The 20,180-nt window shown below is 39.2% G+C and overlaps 1 protein-coding gene across 4 annotated transcripts in view; it reads left to right on the top strand.

Moving 5' to 3' along the window:
- Window positions 1–2,882: 2,882 nt before the first annotated feature.
- Window positions 2,883–20,180, top strand: part of LOC126212868 (zinc finger protein 664-like) — a 250,682-nt gene continuing 233,384 nt past the window's right edge. For all 4 annotated transcript variants that reach the window (XM_049940360.1, XM_049940361.1, XM_049940358.1 and 1 more), the window contains exons 1-3: window positions 2,883–3,008; window positions 4,481–4,570; window positions 9,676–9,738. In XM_049940360.1, coding sequence (XP_049796317.1) covers window positions 4,499–4,570; window positions 9,676–9,738 — 135 coding nt within the window. In that variant the 5' untranslated portion in view covers window positions 2,883–3,008; window positions 4,481–4,498. The remainder of the gene's footprint in view (window positions 3,009–4,480; window positions 4,571–9,675; window positions 9,739–20,180) is intronic.

Below are 20,180 nucleotides of genomic sequence, written 5' to 3'. Positions count from 1 at the left end.
GTCCCCTAGAACTTAGAACTACTTAAACCTAACTAACCTAAGGACATCACACACATCCGTGCCCGAGGCAGGATTGGAACCTGCGACCGTAGCGGTCGCTCGGCTCCAGACTGTAGCGCCTAGAACCGCACGGCCACTCCGGCCGGCCAATTTTCATGGCTCTGAGCACTATGGGACTCAACTGCTGTGGTCATCAGTCCCCTAGAACTTAGAACTACGTAAACCTAACTAACCTAAGGACATCACACACATCCATGCCCGAGGCAGGATTCGAACCTGCGACCGTAGCAGTCGCACGGTTCCGGACTGCGCGCCTAGAACCGCGAGACCACCGCGGCCGGCAGCCAATTTTCATCACTCTCGCTTTTAATCACAGTACTATGTTAGCTAAGATTGATAGTATGTTTTCCTTCAGATCACCTAAGAATCGTATCTTCGGAGTTTTTCCGTTATTTCCTTTTGTTCAATAATTAAATTACATTTACATCATTACTACAACTGTTCACATCACCGCAGGTTAGTTGGACCAGGTGGCTGGCCAGTGCTTTTCAGGTTAAATGCGCCAGTACAGCTGCTGCTATTTATTATATCTGAGGTGGTGTACGCGTAAGGCTAAATTTACACTGCCCACGATGCGATGCCGAGCTGAGCGGAGCGATGAAGCGCTGAAATCACGTGGCAATGGGCAGGCTTGGTTTAACAGTGGCAACAGATCGGTGCCCGTTTAGACTGCAGGCTGGACCGAGCGATGTGATGCGGTGCGATGCGATGACTCCGCTGTAGTCGCAACCGAGTTTGCGTTTCGCGCGAGTGTTTGGAGCGATTGCTTGTTTGCGCTTGCGTCTGAAGTAATTGCTTGCTTGCAATGGACATCGAAAGACTAATTAACAGTGTGCGTGAACGCCCTGTGTTGTGGGACCAGAAAAATAACTATTACTACAATAGGGATTTTGTTCGTCAGGAATGGAATGAAATAGCTGAAGATTGTGGAACAGACAGTAAGTACAAAAAAGTAAAATAAATAGCTACAAGACTCCAAGAAATAAGTAACACAAACAACTTCTTTTATTATCTAATTTTAATTGTGTATAGATACTATTACAGTATTTTGATAATGAAATGACGTTCACAATAGTTACAGTATTTGATAATTTCGACATGAAATATATTTGCGTTAATGGCTGTTGACATAGTTTTTGAAGGCCTCTCTGACACTCCTCATTCTTCTTGAAGCACTACTGTTTGCTCTGTCATTTTGGAATTTCACGTCTATATTTTCAGGCGAGGAACTGAATAATAAATGGAAGAACCTACGTGACACTTTCCGCTCTGAACTCAGAAAAAACTCGTGCTGAACGTTCAGGAGACGAAGGTGGCATGCCGCCTTTCCAATACAATTTGCCGTGGTACGAGCTAATGACCTTCCTGACTGACATAATGACGCCCCGGAAGACGAAGACTAATGTTCATCACAGTAAAAGAACAGCATCGCAACACGACGACGCACACGACGACGTACCATTTTCACCAGCTCTTACAGAGAGAGAGTGTGTTTCACCTGATGAAACCAACCAAGCCAGCTCTTCAAGACTGTCTGTAAGTTCAGAGGGTAGCGTTTCGATGCCTCCTCCCTCACCCACCCCACACACAAACCAAAACAAGAGATCCAAGAAATCGACAAACTGAGTTGCTAAATATAGAGAAGCAAAAGTTGAAGCTAATTGAGCAACAAATGTCGAAATCAGAAACGCAAGATGACAGCTATCATTTTGTAGTGCGTTTGCTGCCAGCAATGCGAAAACTATCACCAGCAGCTCAGTTGAGAGCCAGGATAAAAATTCAGCAGGTTCTTTTGGAAGAATTGGAACAATCAACGACTTCCACTGCACATTCGTTGACGTCACCCTATGCACCTGAAAATCCAGTTGAAATCGTAATTGCTGGAAATCCGCAGAATGAAATAGTCATTTCTGAAATGCAACCTGATGACATTGTTATTTCAAGCCACCAAGATTCTGAAAACTTTGATACTTAAGTGAGTGAACTGTGATGTATTTTACTTCTCATTGTCAACTATGTCAAAATTTATTAAAAGAAAGTTTGAATCTATCACAATTTGCAAATTTTTCATAATAAAATGATTGCTGTAAACTTAATATTGTACTTACCTGATGGTGACCATAACTTTCTCTTCAGGGATAATAACCATTCTGAAATTTGTGTTTTGCTTCTGTAATCTATTTGAAACAGACGGCACTATATAATCAAGTGTCTCTGTACTCATTCTGAAATAACTCCAAAATTTATCCTCATCTTTTCTCAAGTCACTGTACAAATGATGAAATTCTCCTAAAGCCCTCCTCTCCTTGTTGATTTCATGCACCCATTCACGACTGCGTTGAATTCTCAGAGCACTGTTTTCTAATAAAAAAGAATTTACTGGGTCGAGGAAACACGACATCGTACCGAGACTGCTCAATTGCTGGCCAGATCGCGCGCGCACGCGCTGTATCGTGTGCAATGTGAACGCTCCATCGCATTGCATCGCTTTGGCCATTATGCCTCGCATCGCGTCGTGTCGCGTCGCAGGCAGTGTAAACGCACACTAACGCAAAGTTAACACAATGAGATTCCTCCAAACGCGGAAGAATACATAGTGTAATGTTTACATGAGGTTCATTCTTATGATGAATGATGAGTCTTTACGCTTCGTACCATATCTGATTATTTGCAGCGATCACCTGCCCACATGCTCCAACATGTCAGCCCAGATGTGCTTTGTAGGAACAGATCTGAGCAGTTTCGCTGTAACCTCCAAGTTCGAAGTTTCCGTACGCATTTCTGCGCAAATCTTCTGTTGACACGCAATGAACTGTTTGCTCAAATGTGATTTGCGCAGATCTTTTTCTAGACGACCGTTCAGGTCAAAATATCTTTGAAGTGAGGTGCTTAGTAGCAGCCATCTTGTGTAATGTGTATTGCAGAAATTTGTAAATTGCGTCCTTCAGGTAATAAATAAATAAAAAGAAATTACTAACATGAGGGAAGAAAATACGAAAATTTATTTTGGAACACGAGTGTTACAGCATTTTTGTTATTATTATTATGGTAATTGGATAGGACTTGTAAAACAAGGTGCGAATATGCTCCGAGGAACTGGTGAATTGTCAATATTGTTTTAAGTTAATGTGATACAACCTGAATACCCGAAAGCAACTTTATTCCGTATTGAATTGCTGTTATTGGATAACCATTTGCGACTTTGATGATGGTTATGGACAGCGCGTGAATTTCGTATGTAATTTCTTAGGTTATGTTTAGTTTGACATAACCTCTGTGTTACTTTCCGTGAAATGTATGTTTTGTAATTTCAGCGTAGAAGGTAGTGTTTCTATTCTTATTCTGGTGTACATCAAGAATATATTTTGTACATCAGTTACGGGAGATTTTTGGTCGATGTGTCGTTAGGTTTATACCATAATGTAAAGTACCTGCTAGATCTCTACATTTATCCTTCTTGAATTCGTAAAGGAAAGTATTTCTGCAACTTTTGCAACAGTTTCCTTGAGTTGTGGTTTCCAGTGAAAGTGGGAAACATTGTTCAATACTTTGTGATGGGTGAAAGACGGCAGAAAGTGAATCTCGCACATTTACTATATTAGTATGTTCATATCAACTTGCAAATCATCTGTGATACAATGATGTTGGTTAAGAGATAGAAAGAGCGATGCTGTGATATGGAATATTGCTCACACAGACAGTAGCGTTTGAAATTGTATGCTTGAATACTTACGACATAAATGCCCGCAGTTACTGTTTGTTCATATGGGGGTGAAAGAGGATCCAATAGAAGACATTCTAGCTCTTATTTGCGAGGCTGTTCAGAGTGAGCTGCTATCAAGTTCTTCTGCATAAGAACATTACAACAATAATTGGTCCAGGAAGAGCTACACTGTGGACAAAAATTACAGTGATAAAAGATGGTTGTACAACATGAGAACAATCTAAGTGTGTCTGCCTGCAACCTTCATTTTAAACTTTCTCGTTATTGTAAAATATATTTTTAGTGTAGTAAACGGTCATATTTACGAAGTTCACGTTACATGTGTTAGTTGGTTTGCATGGTCATATTGCTTAAGTTACAATTCAGATGGAGAGCTACAAAATTCATCTCCCATACTGCATATAGTACTGTAGCTGTAGTATACAATGAATCACTGGCACAAAGAAACAGTAACAATCAATAAATCTTTGTTTGCATGTGATTTTTCTGTTGACATTTTGAGATAGCATGTTCTGACCCTTCATAACATGAGAGATGCATTCTTAATGCTATTTCTGTGTGTTTTTTTTCCCCAATTTATTTCCTCTGCAATGACTCGTGCTGTGGTAGGAGTAAAAAATGCTGTTTCTGAGATTTATCTCTTAGTGACAATGGATATTGAATACCATTCTTTTTATCTGGCCCCTTGGTTTTCAGGGCCTTGGAACTGCAGAAATGGACCAGAAAAACATTATCTGGATAAAAACAGAAATAACAGATGAGGTGTCAACCTTGCCAGACTCCACAGTAAGTGGTATCCTTGTTTGTCTTAGCAGTGTTTCTTTAAGTTGTCTGTGTGTTATTTGGAGCAAATAAACATAATTGTCATATGTCTGGAAGTATGTATAATGTGGTGTATTCCAGATAATATTTTTGTCATACATAACAATTCACAAGATTGCATAAACTATGATTTGCGTTGAATTTCACTGGACTAAAAGGAATAGAGTAGATCAAATGTCTACTAGAATTTAGAGAACTTCGAAATGCACTGTTCAGTGACATTGATAATACATACACATAAACTTGGAGTGTGCTCTTATTCTGCATGCTTACTTCAAATAATTGAGAATTTAAGTTGAAATGTTTTTGTGATTTCTTTATCAACATTACATGATTACTGCTCACATAAAACATTTTTGTAAGTAAGTTTGAAGAGCTGTTCACTGTGGTCACTGTTCTGATAAGTAAGTTTCATATTAATCTGTAAATTTGCATTTCTATTGCCGACCGGTGTGGCCGAGCGGTTCTAGGCGCTTCAGTCTGGAACCGCGCGACCGCTATTGTTGCGGATTCGAATCCTGCCTCAGGCAGGTGTGTGATGTCTTTAGGTTAGTTAGGTTTAAGTAGTTCTAAGTTATAGGGGACTGATGACCTCAGGTGTTAAGCCCCATAGTGCTCAGAGCCATTTGAACCATTTTTTAGCATTTCTCTTTGAATATGTAAACTGGATGTCAGTAAATTTACATTTCAGACAAATTTCGTACTGGAGCTTAATGAATGGTTGACAGCACTGTTTGCGTGCACACTGATAGATTACAATTTCAGTAATAGTGTGGGTTGAACCTACTGGTAACAGGCTCTGACTCTAATCCTTGGTGGAATGATATGGCATATGACATATGTGTACAGAGATATAATGCAACACTGGCAATATTTATTTTGCTTATATATTATGTTTTGGAATAGATGTGGTGACAAACTGGTCTGTAGTATAGTATGGTACGTGTTTGGGATTATGCCGTGACAGTTTGGTTTTGATAGCCAAAACCAACAAATATTATGTCCCGAGAATAGCTGAATCCTTGTTACAGTATTTATTTTACGCGTATTGCATTTTTGTGAGTGGTTTGTTTTTACAATTTTGGTAATGATGTGGGTCCGTTCAGGTTGATGAGATTTTCAGGTTCACATTTTCTGCTAAATATATATTAAAACTAACCTCATTACAATTTGATAGGTGAAACAAACCCTAGCTTAAAATAATAGTCTTATAAGATTAATTGAAAGCTGTAGAATTTATGAATACCAATTATGCCAATTTGAACACTGGTTAACTGTGGATTGGAACCTCAGAAATTATTGAAATACCACATGGAAGTTTCTCTCACAACTTGTGATGCTTCAGTGGGTGGACTGAACATTTTCTGTGGCCCTTGAGAACACATTTAGCACATTATATTAAGTGAAAGACACCTAAATTTCAAAAACACATAAAACTTAATTTTTAGTCTGTGTAAGTTTTGTATCATAAACAGATGCATTTGACTAACCTCCCCACTATGAAGCAGTGATTCCTATTCCTCGGACCAATATCTTATTGTAAATTGTCACACCAAATGCATATGTGGCAGTTCTCATTCCTGAAACATACTATCAATGTATTTTCTATCCGATACATTGTTTCCCAGAAATGTATGTCATCAAGTAGTCTCCAAGTAGATAACCATTTCTTAAATTATGCAGAGTGAAAGCCAAAAAAGTAGCTCTATCATATTGTCTCATTTCCACCAGTGAAAATGAATGGCTTTCATTAACTTGCAGAAGAATAAGATTTCTTTATTTTAAATTATATCACCTGCTTTCACTGCAAACAAAATATTATTTGGTATTTGTAATGTGTCAACATCATGCTACATTTACTCCCACAGGAATGATACTGTGGCTGTGCTGAAATTGTTCAATTACAGAGTGCTATAGTAATCATTATCAAAAGTCTTCAGTGCTTTTTAGCATACACATCTTTACACTCCCAGTCCAGATTTGTTGCTGTCATACTAATTTATTATTTGTTTTTAATATACACACAAAATTTAATCATGTGATGTGCTGCTAACATATTAATCAGACTTTAATGTATCATATTAGAAGTAGCTCAGCTGCAACTTAAATTGCACATGGTGTATAAATTTTCAGCAATGGTTGTTGATATACTTTGCTTTAAAAGCCATGACCGGTTTTGCATCAGTGGAGATAAATCTTCAGGTGATCTGTACAAGAAATTGAAGCATTAAAGATTTACAATAGCTCTAAAAAATAGACGTGTCCTAACATCAAATGCCATATATCAATTTGAGCTGAGTACTCAAGTTTTTTTACTTTTTTAAACAGTCATGATGTGGCTTAGTAAATGCTAAGAGCCAAGTCTTACTGTTCATCATATGTTATATCAATAGCATGCTAAAAGTGGTTGTTGAGTGCAGTACCCTGATTTTCATAGTGCAGCACCTACAAATTTGAATGGAGGCTAGTAATTGAATGGCCTGTTTCATGTAAATGGGTGTTTAAAGCTGACCTTGAACCTGCACTGTTACTACGTTCTTTAAAACATACGTCAAAGCCTTTTTCCTGTTTGGTCTATATATTAGAATCGTAATTGTCACACTTGTTGCAATGCATACCATATGATTTAAAGTTATCCTGCATTGTCTCCTCCCTAAGCCTAAATTTTAGACCACTAATCTTTGGGACAAAACAGGCCAGAAATATGTTCTTAGAGACCGGCTATTTAGCAACCTTACTAGAAGTAATATCATAATAAGATATCCTATGATATTTACCATCACTATAATCCCTGTTACATATTGGGGTGAGCATAATTGATGTACTAGATGATGCAGAGCAGCTCACATTATTATACCCTATATTCATTTTCTGCAACACATTTCTGTTAATACAGTGGATGAAGTCTGCATTGTAGCCATTTGAATATGCTATAAACTGGATTATCATAAATTCTGTCGTGAGCTTCACATGACAAAGACACACTGTGTGGTCTGTGAAGCAATGCCCAGGAGGCCACCTTCTTATATTCCACAGTGTGTGGTTAGAGGAGCTTTGAATTACTAGGTGTGAAATAGTGTATATATCATAGCTGGCTGTATTATCATCAATCCTGATGGACAGATACAAAAAGGAAAGAGCCACATCACCACTCTCCTACATGGTGAGTTGGATATTATCACACATTTTATTAAACTCCCCCAGAGAATCACTGCAATCCTGAGAAGAACCATTTAAAATGTAAAGCCAGTCCCCATGTTTCTTGTCGTAGATAGTATCAATTCAATCAAAGACTCGCACTAGTGCCATCTCGCATGTGGCTCATTCTACTGACCTATTAGTATTGGTAACAATGACGCTGTGCACACTTCTACAGCATGGTAAGATGTTTGAGGCTCTATTATACTTCTCTTCCAAAGTTAAGACACGTTAATGTGGTGATTTTAGTTAGTTCCCATAATTGCTTTTAAGTCAGAAATTTTAACTGTTTTATCTGGTTTCCTTTCTCTTATAGATGCAGCATGATTCCAGTCAATTTAATCTTGAGAATGAACAAAGTGAAGAAATGTATCAGAGCCCAGCTCACATTGATATATGGTCCTTCATGGTAGGACACATCTATTTCTAAACCCATTGTAATTTCTTGTACAGATCACACGAGCATACATCTCTACTGATGTGAAAACTGGTTACGACTTTTTAATGAAACTATTTTAACAGCTAGTGTGGTTGGTTTCACTATTAACTTCCAGTAAATTACAGTGTTTGAAATTAATGAGGGATCTTAATTTTTGCTTGTTTTCTTTAAAATCTAGCAAAATGTTGGTTTCAAGCCTGTGATACTCTTGAGATTTAATGGCAAATTGAGACAGATTTTTCTGTCTTTGTGAAATATCTATTACTTCCTTCATTTCACTTGTCTTGTAAGTTTCTGTAGAAGCAGTGCCAGCTCAAATGCCGGAACTTGCATGAGAATGTTAGCTTGCAAGAATATACCTGGGCATATTGACTATTTAACTGGATAAGTCAGTGTCTAATTGAAGTGGACTGGACATTCACTGTGAGCCCAGCCTACGAAAACCAGGGCAGTGATGAGTATCCCTCCACTTTGATCCTTCGAACCTTCAATATCTCATTACATTTCTGTTACTTCATTGCAAGAATTGTTTTTCCCATATTTAGGGCTTTCATTTTTTGAATAGTTTTGTATGTGTACCCTAGGCATCAGAAAATAAGCAGTTGGAAAAAAGACAGATGTTCCTTGATGTATTGCACCTGCCTCTAGTATGTTAATACTATTATTTGGAGTAACCATAGAAATGGGGGATTATATGCTACCATTGACAGGTGTGTTACTTTTGTTGCAAAGCAGAATGTTTTTTCCATTTAATAAAATGTGTGTTTTATGCCAGTGTAATTGCTATTCCAACATTTAATGGTAAGGTGTATGGTGATGGCTTTATATTGACAAACATGAAATAGTAGCAAAGGGAAAAGTGTGAAGTGCAATTTCCTAAAATCTGCTAAAATACATTATTATGAGTGTTATCATAAGTTTTTCATTGATTGGCGACTCCATGTTGTCTTGTGCACTACGACCAGATAACAGGTATACTTGAAAAAAGAGACAGCATTGATCGTATATTTTTTATTGTTGCAAAATCGATTTTCTGTCACTGAGTGACCATCTTCAGTGCTATATTGTATAACTTAAATTGATCGCCGTAAGCTCAGTGATAACAGTGCATCCCAATTTAAGTTATACAATATAGCACTGAAGATGGTCACTCAGTGACAGAAAATCGATTTTGCAATAGTAAAAAATATACGACCAATGCTGTCTCTTTTTTCAAGTATATAAGTTTTTCACTTTGAAATAAATCTTACTGAGTTCATGTCACCCGGAATTTCTCTCTCGGAAGGAAATGTAGTGATAAAATGATTATTCGTGTTAAACTGTGTAGTAACAATTTTTCTTAAGAGTTCTGTAGTTAAACTTACAGTTCATAAAAAATTTGAAAATCATGACGTCTTAAGCCACCAATTAAAGATTTTTACTCTTATCACAGGTCCAGATTTACCCATCCACCATAAATGTAAAAGAAGAATTGCAGGAGTGTGTGAATCAAGAGGTAATTCTAGGATTTAAATGAGTATATAATTAAGTACATTTATATGACAGTTGTTGTGGATATAATATAATTGATAACAATTGTAGCTGTCCATTGGCATTCAGGTTTTCATTGTAATGGCTGTGATGGTAAATGGTGCCAGACTCTCAGTAATATATTAGACCCCTGTGGACAATGAGGAAAACAAGGCAAAATTCAGAATGTATGGGCTGAAGTATTAACTTTGAGCTAGTGGAACAGTTGTAGAATATATATTTGCAGAATTATTTCTTACATATGTGAATATAGATAGGAATTCAATGTGGCTGGTTTGGTGTACATATAAAGCAAATCGTGAAAATCACTGCTGTAACCAGAATTGGAGTCAAGATTTCTTGCTTTTGAGACTTTTTGTTGGAATGATAAGGCTGTCCAAGCATGCATCCTGGGTTGTGTTAGAATCTCATTCTTGTGGTTGTAGTGCCTAATGGTGGATGAGAATGACTGTAAAAAAACTGGAAATCCGAGTTTGTTTTGGGAAATCAAAGTACTTGTTTCTGTTGTGGCAGAAGTAAATTTCTACTTACAGTCATAAATTGTTGTTATATCTGTTAATTTCTAACTTATGTTTCTTATATCCTTATTGAAATCTTTTTGACAAAGTGGTGAACTTCTGGTATTTGAAATAATTTTTTGTCCCTATAAATATATTTTTTACATAGATGATGCAGATTGATACATGTATCTTTGGAATTCTAAGTATATGAGTGTGGTGTAGGAAAGAGGAGGGAAGGAAAGCATGAATAGCTTTTGAGAAAATACTTTGATATGCTTGGTTTTCCATGAAATTATCACGAGATCGTCAGATGTTTAGAATGTTAGTGAAGTTATTTTTCCTAATCATACATCAAAGAATGTGTGTGTGGTATATACGGCTTAGCATGTTGCTGGTGGTGTTTCAGTTCTTTATGCTTTGACTGTTTTTGTGACAGATACAACCCTGGGGAATACACTGGTTCTTTTGTAGTATAAAAATAAAATTGAACATACTTCTGTGACAACAAAAGGAAAAAGTCATATGAATAGATTTGACTTGGAGTGCAAAAAGTTGAACCCTTGTTATCAGCCACTATGCTACTAGTTCACTAGGTATAACACCATGTGTGCAAACTGACACAGTAACAAAGAAACTATGCCAGTCATTTTCTTGAAAGCTGTTGATTGTTGACACCTAAGACAAAATAATGGGCATGTGCTTTTATGCTTCTTTCACCATACGAATTTTTGACTGTGTGAGAGTGCAACCTATTGTGGCTCCTCCTTGTAAGGTGTAGTTTCAGGAAATTGCTGCTGTAACTCCATACCCACACATAGAACATGGAGTTCTTAGAGTATTTCCACATCAATGCCCATGGGCCCCAAACATCAGTCTTGAGAAACTAACATACAATAGAGATTAGTCACAACATCCTGCATCCCTGAGGACTGCTATGCGTGACTTAGGCATGTGAAAGTAAGATTAAACCATGGAAACCGACAGGTTTCATTTCCTGCAATTGTGAACTTTTTTATTCCCTCTTTCTGACTCTTCCAGATTGCATCACACTGGTACTGGGATGATGAGTGTCAAGTGGCAGACACTTGCCACTTACACCTCAAATTACCAGAGTGCTAAAAATGATTCGAATAAATCTTCAATTACGCATACTTGGTGTTTGTGAGCTGTGTAGAAACATTTTCAAAATGGACATACTTATGGAAGAAATGATTTAGGTTTCATCTAAAAATGTTTTAATTCGTTTCATCTAAATTTGTTGCCTTACCAGTGCTCAACTTTCTCATTATTCCATGTTGATATAATGTGCCAGGTGTCTTGTCTCCATACCTATTTGTTCTTCTGGTTTTACCCCATTTATGTGACTCAGCTTTTTAGTTAAGCAAGAGCTGATTGTAGAATTGTCTCAGGAGATGTGGGCAGTGAGTATCTTGAAAGCATTAAGCATTTCCAATAGTCTCCAACATGAAATGAAATTAAAGTAGCACCGTCCACTGAGTCAGATCCAACCACTAGTGCCGTAATATTTACAATAGCGTTTTTTTTTTTTTTTAAATTACACCTTGTTAATTCACGTATGAATGTTGTGATAGCCTAGAGGTGTCATCAGTGTGAAATAATCAAGAAATAAATTAATGTGCAAAATGTGCCAACTGCAAGATATTACATAGAAGTTCCAATCTGTGCTCACCTTAGGGTAACATCATCTTGTTAATTTGGTTCCTCTGTGTTGTACACTGTCTGACAATTGAAAAGCTCATTCATCGGGTGCTTTTTGCTGTTATTGACAAAGTACCATCAGGTGTTATATTGAAATTGTTCAGAATAGACAATACTTTTCGCCTCTTTGGTTTTTGTGGAATGAATGACAGTTTTGCATAAGGAAAACTGTTTTCAAGAACATAATATTAAAATGAATGATGTTTGCTCATAATGTTAATAGTGTCTGGTGATACCTAAGCAAATTGCTTCTAGTTAATGAGATTTTCAGTTTGCTTAATGCAGAAAGCCAAAATTGTGTGTGACAGCTACAGAAGAGGAGAGCTGCGGAAAAGTTTTCCATGCTCTTTATTTATGAATTCCATTCAATGCATCTGGATATTATTCATAACTATGCTTTAGACCCAACTCAGAGTTACAGAACTGCGAATAAAACACAGTGACCTATTTGGCGTTTCTGCTCCCATTCATTGCAGTGGTAGGCAGCAACACTGTGTCTTCAAAAAGTGAGCTTCCAAGGAGTCAGCCAGCTCAAGATTCACATCAGCTGAGCAGCTGTATTCTGCCTGTTGCTGGTCTAATAGCTATTTGATGGTCGATTTATTTCCTGATTTGTTTCACAATTACCCTGATACATTCACTAGATTTTTTTGTCATTTAGTTCTGAATTATTCTCTTGTAAGCAATGACATAGTGGTAGAAAATATATGGTTTTCAGTCCAGGAAGGTCATTTCAACAGAAACTACAACTTCCTTTGCTATGTAAAATGGGAATTTTGTCTTGGTCGTCATTGGGACAATAAGGGAACCATTGTTTGACCTAGTCATATGCTAGCTTAATGGTTAAGTGTTTGCCCTTAAAGTGGAATAGTGTGTTAGTTTTCTGTATTAAGCTAGTTGGACACAAAAATTTTACATTTTCTGTGAACGAGCCACTAGCATGCACATCAGTAATCGCTAAAGAAATCCTCTACCATAAGTGTGTGACTACCTAGATTCTGTACCCTGTAGATCTAAATATGAAAAATTTGCTGAATTGCACTATTGTTAGTGTCTGCTTTGTATTGGTGTTGTGGCACTGAACGATTTAACTGGATTTCATTATGTATCTACCCCTATTGCTACATCTGCATATTTTCATGGTAGTCCTGTAATGCTACTTCAGTATGACTGTGGACCGAATGTAGACAGAATGTTTTGAAGCTGAAAGTATGTATTATCCTGGTAATGTGTAACAATTTGGGATACTTTGTAATACTGAAAGAGACTGTCATCATAGCATTACCATGATAAGCTGTAATACATGTTTATTAGTACAGTGCGAACTAAGTAGCAGTTTTTCGTTACTTTATTGAACTTAGCAGATAAACATAAGAGATAAATATGGCAGTATAGTGTCCCACATTATCTAAAATAAACTGACAGTGTTCAGGTAGTTCTATGACTTCACATCTAACGACAAAAGAGCAGCATGTGCTCCCTTTCTGAAACAATCACTGCTTTTGAAATCATTTTCAGTTTTCCTACAAAAGCAATATCTTATGACTTCCTTTCACTACTACTTTAAATTAGCTGCTAACTGTCCCAAGTTAAGTGATGAATCTTAGTACTTCCTGTCATATATCTCCTGGAAACTTTGTAGTGGCCATAGTAATCTACATTGCAAGTACCATATTACATGATCAATGAAACAAGAGAAAGTGTCGGAAAAGATTTGAAGCAACTGTTGGCAACACAAATGTGTATTTTGTTCATCATATTGGGATTAACAGCAAAACGAGGATAATGGAATGTAGTCAAATTAAGTCGGGTGATGCTGAGGGAATTAGATTAGGAAATGAGACACTTAAAGTAGTAAAGGAGTTTTGCTATTTAGGGAGTAAAATAACCGATGATGGTCGAAGTAGAGAGGATATAAAATGTAGACTGGCAATGGCAAGGAAAGCGTTTCTCAAGAAGAGAAATTTGTTAACATCGAGTATAGATTTAGGAGTCAGGAAGTCGTTTCTGAAAGTATTTGTATGGAGTGTAGCCATGTATGGAAGTGAGACATGGACGATAACTAGTTTGGACAAGAAGAGAATAGAAGCTTTCGAAATGTGGTGCTACAGAAGAATGCTGAAGATAAGGTGGGTAGATCACGTAACTAATGAGGAGGTATTGAATAGGATTGGAGAGAAGAGAAGTTTGTGGCACAACTTGACTAGAAGAAGGGATGGTTGGTAGGACATGTTTTGAGGCATCAAGGGATCACAAATTTAGCATTGGAGGGCAGCGTGGAGGGTAAAAATCGTAGAGGGAGACCAAGAGATCAATACACTAAGCAGATTCAGAAGGATGTAGGTTGCAGTAGGTACTGGGAGATGAAGAGGCTTGCACAGGATAGAGTAGCATGGAGAGCTGCATCAAACCAGTCTCAGGACTGAAGACCACAACAACAACATTGGGATTAAACAAGATGAGGATAAATCATGGAAGCAATGAATGAGCTTTTTAGTATGTGTTATCTATGATAGATGTGGGGATGAAAAAATGTATGAAAGTGTACAGCTGCACATTTGCCTGTATGGTTCTGCTTCAATTGCCATACACCCAGTTTTTCCTTGTGACTCCACAATTTGATTTATTACTCTGTGGCTTTGACATGTTGGCCTTATAGCCATAATATCTCCACATCTTGGTGGTATTCCTAATATTCTAGTTGTGTAGGGCACTAAAAATGTAGGTACAGTCCATTTGTGGTGAGCAGTACACAATGTCTTACTGTTTATTGACATTTTGTGCAGTGACAATTTGCACACATTTTTAGTTTTGTTAAAATAATTTTTGTTACAGTGCAACTAATTTTCATTTTTCAGTGCCCTCAGGGGCTCATCATTCATTTGCTGGTTAAGGGCTTGGCAACCCCTAAGTTACTGAGCTGGGGACAGGTAAGCTCCTCCAGTTCCCTGTCACTGTAAGCTCTGGACAAGCTTCAGTGACAACTTCCGGCTTGACACTGGAACATTGTGGCTTGGCTTGACCACTCAGATCGCAAAGTTGGATTATATACAGATGATGTGACTTACCGAACGAAAGTGCTGGCAGGTCGATAGACACACAAACATACACATGGAATTCAAGTTTTCGCAACAAACTGTTGCCTCATCAGGAAAGAGGGAAGGAAAGGGAAAGACGAAAGGATGTGGGTTTTAAGGGAGAGGGTAAGGAGTCATTCCAATCCCGGGAGTGGAAAGACTTACCTTAGGGGGAAAAAAGGGCAGGTATACACTCACGCACACACACACACACACACACACACACACACACACACACACACACAAGCAGACATTAATTTGAACCCAACAATTACATTTGTTATTGTCACTGTTGCATTTCGAAATCTTTCCTGTCATCTTATTTTCTCTTTCTGTTTTTGCAAGTAGTTTCACTTTGTATTCACCTTCCCCTCTTTACCGAATCTACCATACAATTTTATCCCACCTATATATACTCAATAATACGTAACCCACTTCCAAACCATAACCAAATTTTTTTTTTCCCGCTTTCAACAATACTTCTGCTACAAAATCCACCGTTTCCAGTTCACAAACAGTTCCTTTCAGCTATTAAACAGCCATTTCGGCTAGTTCCAATAACTTTCGCTTTTTTTCCATTTCCGTTTTTCCCACATCACCGATCTTTTTTAGCCGCTTCCCACAGGTTTTAAGATCATTATTTCTTCGTCAGACAATTGTTAGCCTCATTTTCACAATCTGCCACCACAAAACCACTCCTTTTAATACATTTACACGCAGTTTCTTCAAAATTTTCCCGAATTGCTCCACCCTTTAACGTGTTCTGGCGGCAACACAACCACATAACCTTTGTGCACATCGTTGTCTACCAACCAAAGTTCACCACAGGATCAACATAGCCCAGCTATAACCAACACCTTTTCGCCCTTTTTTCACACCAGATCTCCAGTTGCTTTCTAGTTCACCTTATCTCTCGCCATTTATTTTCATTTTCATTTCAGCCTCATGTTACACTTTCCACCTTCTAATACCATGTCACCCTCACAACATTCCCACAACGACAAAAAGGCCTTTACAAATGTCTGCTTGTGTCTGTGTATGTGCAGATGGATATGTGTGTGTGTGCGCGAGTGTTTACCTGTCCTTTTTTCCCCCTAAGGTAAGTCTTTCCGCTCCCGGGATTGGAATGACTCCTTACCCTCTCCCTTAAAACCCACATCCTTTCGTCTTTCCCTCTCCTTCCCTCTTTCCTGATGAGGCAACAGTTTGTTGCGAAAGCTTGAATTTCATGTGTATGTTTGTGTTTGTTTGTGTGTCTATCGACCTGCCAGCACTTTCGTTCAGTAAGTCACATTATCTGTGTTTTTAGATATATTTTTCCCATGTGGAATGGTGGAATGTTTCCCTCTATATATATACACTCCTGGAAATTGAAATAAGAACACCGTGAATTCATTGTCCCAGGAAGGGGAAACTTTATTGACACATTCCTGGGGTCAGATACATCACATGATCACACTGACAGAACCACAGGCACATAGACACAGGCAACAGAGCATGCACAATGTCGGCACTAGTACAGTGTATATCCACCTTTCGCAGCAATGCAGGCTGCTATTCTCCCATGGAGACGATCGTAGAGATGCTGGATGTAGTCCTGTGGAACGGCTTGCCATGCCATTTCCACCTGGCGCCTCAGTTGGACCAGCGTTCGTGCTGGACGTGCAGACCGCGTGAGACGACGCTTCATCCAGTCCCAAACATGCTCAATGGGGGACAGATCCGGAGATCTTGCTGGCCAGGGTAGTTGACTTACACCTTCTAGAGCACGTTGGGTGGCACGGGATACATGCGGACGTGCATTGTCCTGTTGGAACAGCAAGTTCCCTTGCCGGTCTAGGAATGGTAGAACGATGGGTTCGATGACGGTTTGGATGTACCGTGCACTATTCAGTGTCCCCTCGACGATCACCAGTGGTGTACGGCCAGTGTAGGAGATCGCTCCCCACACCATGATGCCGGGTGTTGGCCCTGTGTGCCTCGGTCGTATGCAGTCCTGATTGTGGCGCTCACCTGCACGGCGCCAAACACGCATACGACCATCATTGGCACCGAGGCAGAAGCGACTCTCATCGCTGAAGACGACACGTCTCCATTCGTCCCTCCATTCACGCCTGTCGCGACACCACTGGAGGCGGGCTGCACGATGTTGGGGCGTGAGCGGAAGACGGCCTAACGGTGTGCGGGACCGCAGCGCTTTCGTTCGGTAAGTCACATCATCTTTGTTTTTATATATATATATCTAAAAACAAAGATGATGTGACTTACCGAATGAAAGCGCTGGCAGGTCGATAGATACACAAACAAACACAAACACACACACAAAATTCAAGCTTTCGCAACAAACTGTTGCCTCATCAGGAAAGTGGGAAGGAGAGGGAAAGACGAAAGGATGTGGGTTTTAGGGGAGAGGGTAAGGAGTCATTCCAATCCCGGGAGCGGAAAGACTTACCTTGGGGGAAAAAAGGACGGGTATACACTCGCACACACACACATATCCATCCACACATATACAGACACAAGCAGACATCTCACAAGCAGACATATTTAAAGTATATATATATATATATATATATATATATATATATATATATATATATATATATATATATATATATATATATATAAAAACAAAGATGAGGTGACTTACCGAACGAAAGCGCTGGCAGGTCGATAGACACACAAACAAACACAAACATACACACAAAATTCTAGCTTTCGCAACCAACGGTTGCCTCATCAGGAAAGAGGGAAGGAGAGGGAAAGATGAAAGGATGTGGGTTTTAAGGGAGAGGGTAAGGAGTCATTCCAATCCCGGGAGCGGAAAGACTTACCTTAGGGGGAAAAAAGGACAGGTATACACTCTCGCACACACACACATATCCATCCACACATACAGACACAAGCAGACACATTTAAAGACAAAGAGTTTGGGCAGAGATGTCAGTCGAGGTGGACGTGTAGAGGCAAAGAAGTTGTTGAAAGACAGGTGAGGTATGAGTGGCGGCAACTTGAAATTAGGAATTAGCGGAGATTGAGGCCTGGCAGATAACGAGAAGAGAGGATATACTGAAGGGCAAGTTCCCATCTCCGGAGTTCGGATAGGTTGGTGTTGGTGGGAAGTATCCAGATAACCCGGACGGTGTAACACTGTGCCAAGATGTGCTGGCTGTGCACCAAGGCATGTTTAGCCACCGGGTGATCCTCATTACCAACAAACACTGTCTGCCTGTGTCCATTCATGCGAATGGACAGTTTGTTGCTGGTCATTCCCACATAGAATGCATCACAGTGTAGGCAGGTCAGTTGGTAAATCACGTGGGTGCTTTCACATGTGGCTCTGCCTTTCCCTCTATTTTATATATATATATATATATATATATATATATATATATATATATATATATATATATATATATATATAGAGGGAAACTTTCCATGTGGGAAAAATTATATAAAAACAAGGATGAGGTGACTTACCGAACGAAAGCGCTGGCAGGTCGATAGACACACAAACAAACAAACACAAACATACACACAAAATTCTAGCTTTCGCAACCAACGGTTGCCTCGTCAGGAAAGAGGGAAGGAGAGGGAAAGATGAAAGGATGTGGGTTTTAAGGGAGACGGTAAGGAGTCATTCCAATCCCGGGAGCGGAAATACTTACCTTGGGGGAAAAAAGGACAGGTATACACTCGCACACACACACATATCCATCCACACATACAGGTGTCGAAAGCTAGAATTTTGTGTGTATGTTTGCGTTTGTTTGTGTGTCTATTGACCTGCCAGCGCTTTCGTTCGGTAAGTCACCTCATCTTTGTTTTTATATATAATTTTTCCCACGTTGAATGTTTCCCTCTATTATATATATATATATATATATATATATATAAAATCTGCATTCTGATGAGACACATGGCTGTTGATGTGAAACAGTCATTAGCAGGCAACCTGTGGGTGGAACCTGCCACGCTGTAGTTGTAAGAGGCTTACCTATGCTCATGGGACTCTGTCTATGTGGACTCCTATTTTCCTAGCTGCTAATGGGACCAAGATAGATTCTTCGAAGTTTCCTCTTCCACTTCTCAGTGGGATGGGTGGGCCACTGCTAGGTACAAACACCCAATCAAATAAGAGGGATCATGTAGAGAGGCCTCCAGACTCAGGCGTTATACAGAATTTGTCCATGAAGAGCAACAGTACACATGCTGCTGGTCAGAATGTGTTTTTAATTGCGAAATGGAAAGAGGGCAGTTTCAAAAAGGTTGCACCTTTTTAGATTCAGAAAGATTTGATGGGTATTGCATGTTCACTGAAATCCATCAAACAACTATCTAATGACATGCTACTGGTGGAAACTGGTAGTTCCCAACTAGCAACACATCTCGGGAAAGCTAAATGCCTTGGAGAATATGCCATTGACATGGAGCTCCACAACATCTTGTATTATAGCAAAGGTTTTGTGACCTGTAGAGATCTTGTCAACATTCCCAAGGTTGTTCCCACAAAGCCACCCCAGGCCAAGAAAGCAAATGAGAAGGTTTAGCCACAGGCAAAAACATGCAGTAGACTGTCAGACCATGTCAATGTCATCCAACTTGATAGCTCTGCTGCTACTGCTTCAGAGCCAATGGACTCCGAAGTCCACCCAGAGCAACCATTTTGCCCCAAAATGGAAAGTCCAACCACTATAGGCTCCCCATCCCAGAGGTAAGACAAGGTGAAGTCCAATCATCATGATAAATGGCTCCCATACCAAAGTGGAACATGAGTGGGTTCAGGAATCGTGTGGAGGAACTGAAACACCTGGCACAGGTACAGTCCCTGTGCTTGTGTTTACAGGAAACACATTTCAAAGCTACTGATGCCTCTGTTCTACAGGGCGGGCCTCCACAGTAAGGATGACCTGACGAGGGAACGAGCCAAGGGAGGTGTCGCTGTGTTTGTCAATAACACACACCACTCGTCACCCTCTTCCCTTAGTTACTGACCTATGAGCAGTAGCCATTGGGGTTCATGCAAGTCTGACAATTCCTATCTGCACTCTGTACTTACCTCTGCAGGATGCAATAGGTTCCAAGGCTCTCACAGGAATAATTGAACAGCT

This window comes from Schistocerca nitens, chromosome 11 (assembly GCF_023898315.1).
Source record: "Schistocerca nitens isolate TAMUIC-IGC-003100 chromosome 11, iqSchNite1.1, whole genome shotgun sequence".
Lineage (NCBI taxonomy): Eukaryota > Metazoa > Arthropoda > Insecta > Orthoptera > Acrididae > Schistocerca > Schistocerca nitens.
This window is presented reverse-complemented; position numbering and strand designations above follow the sequence as displayed.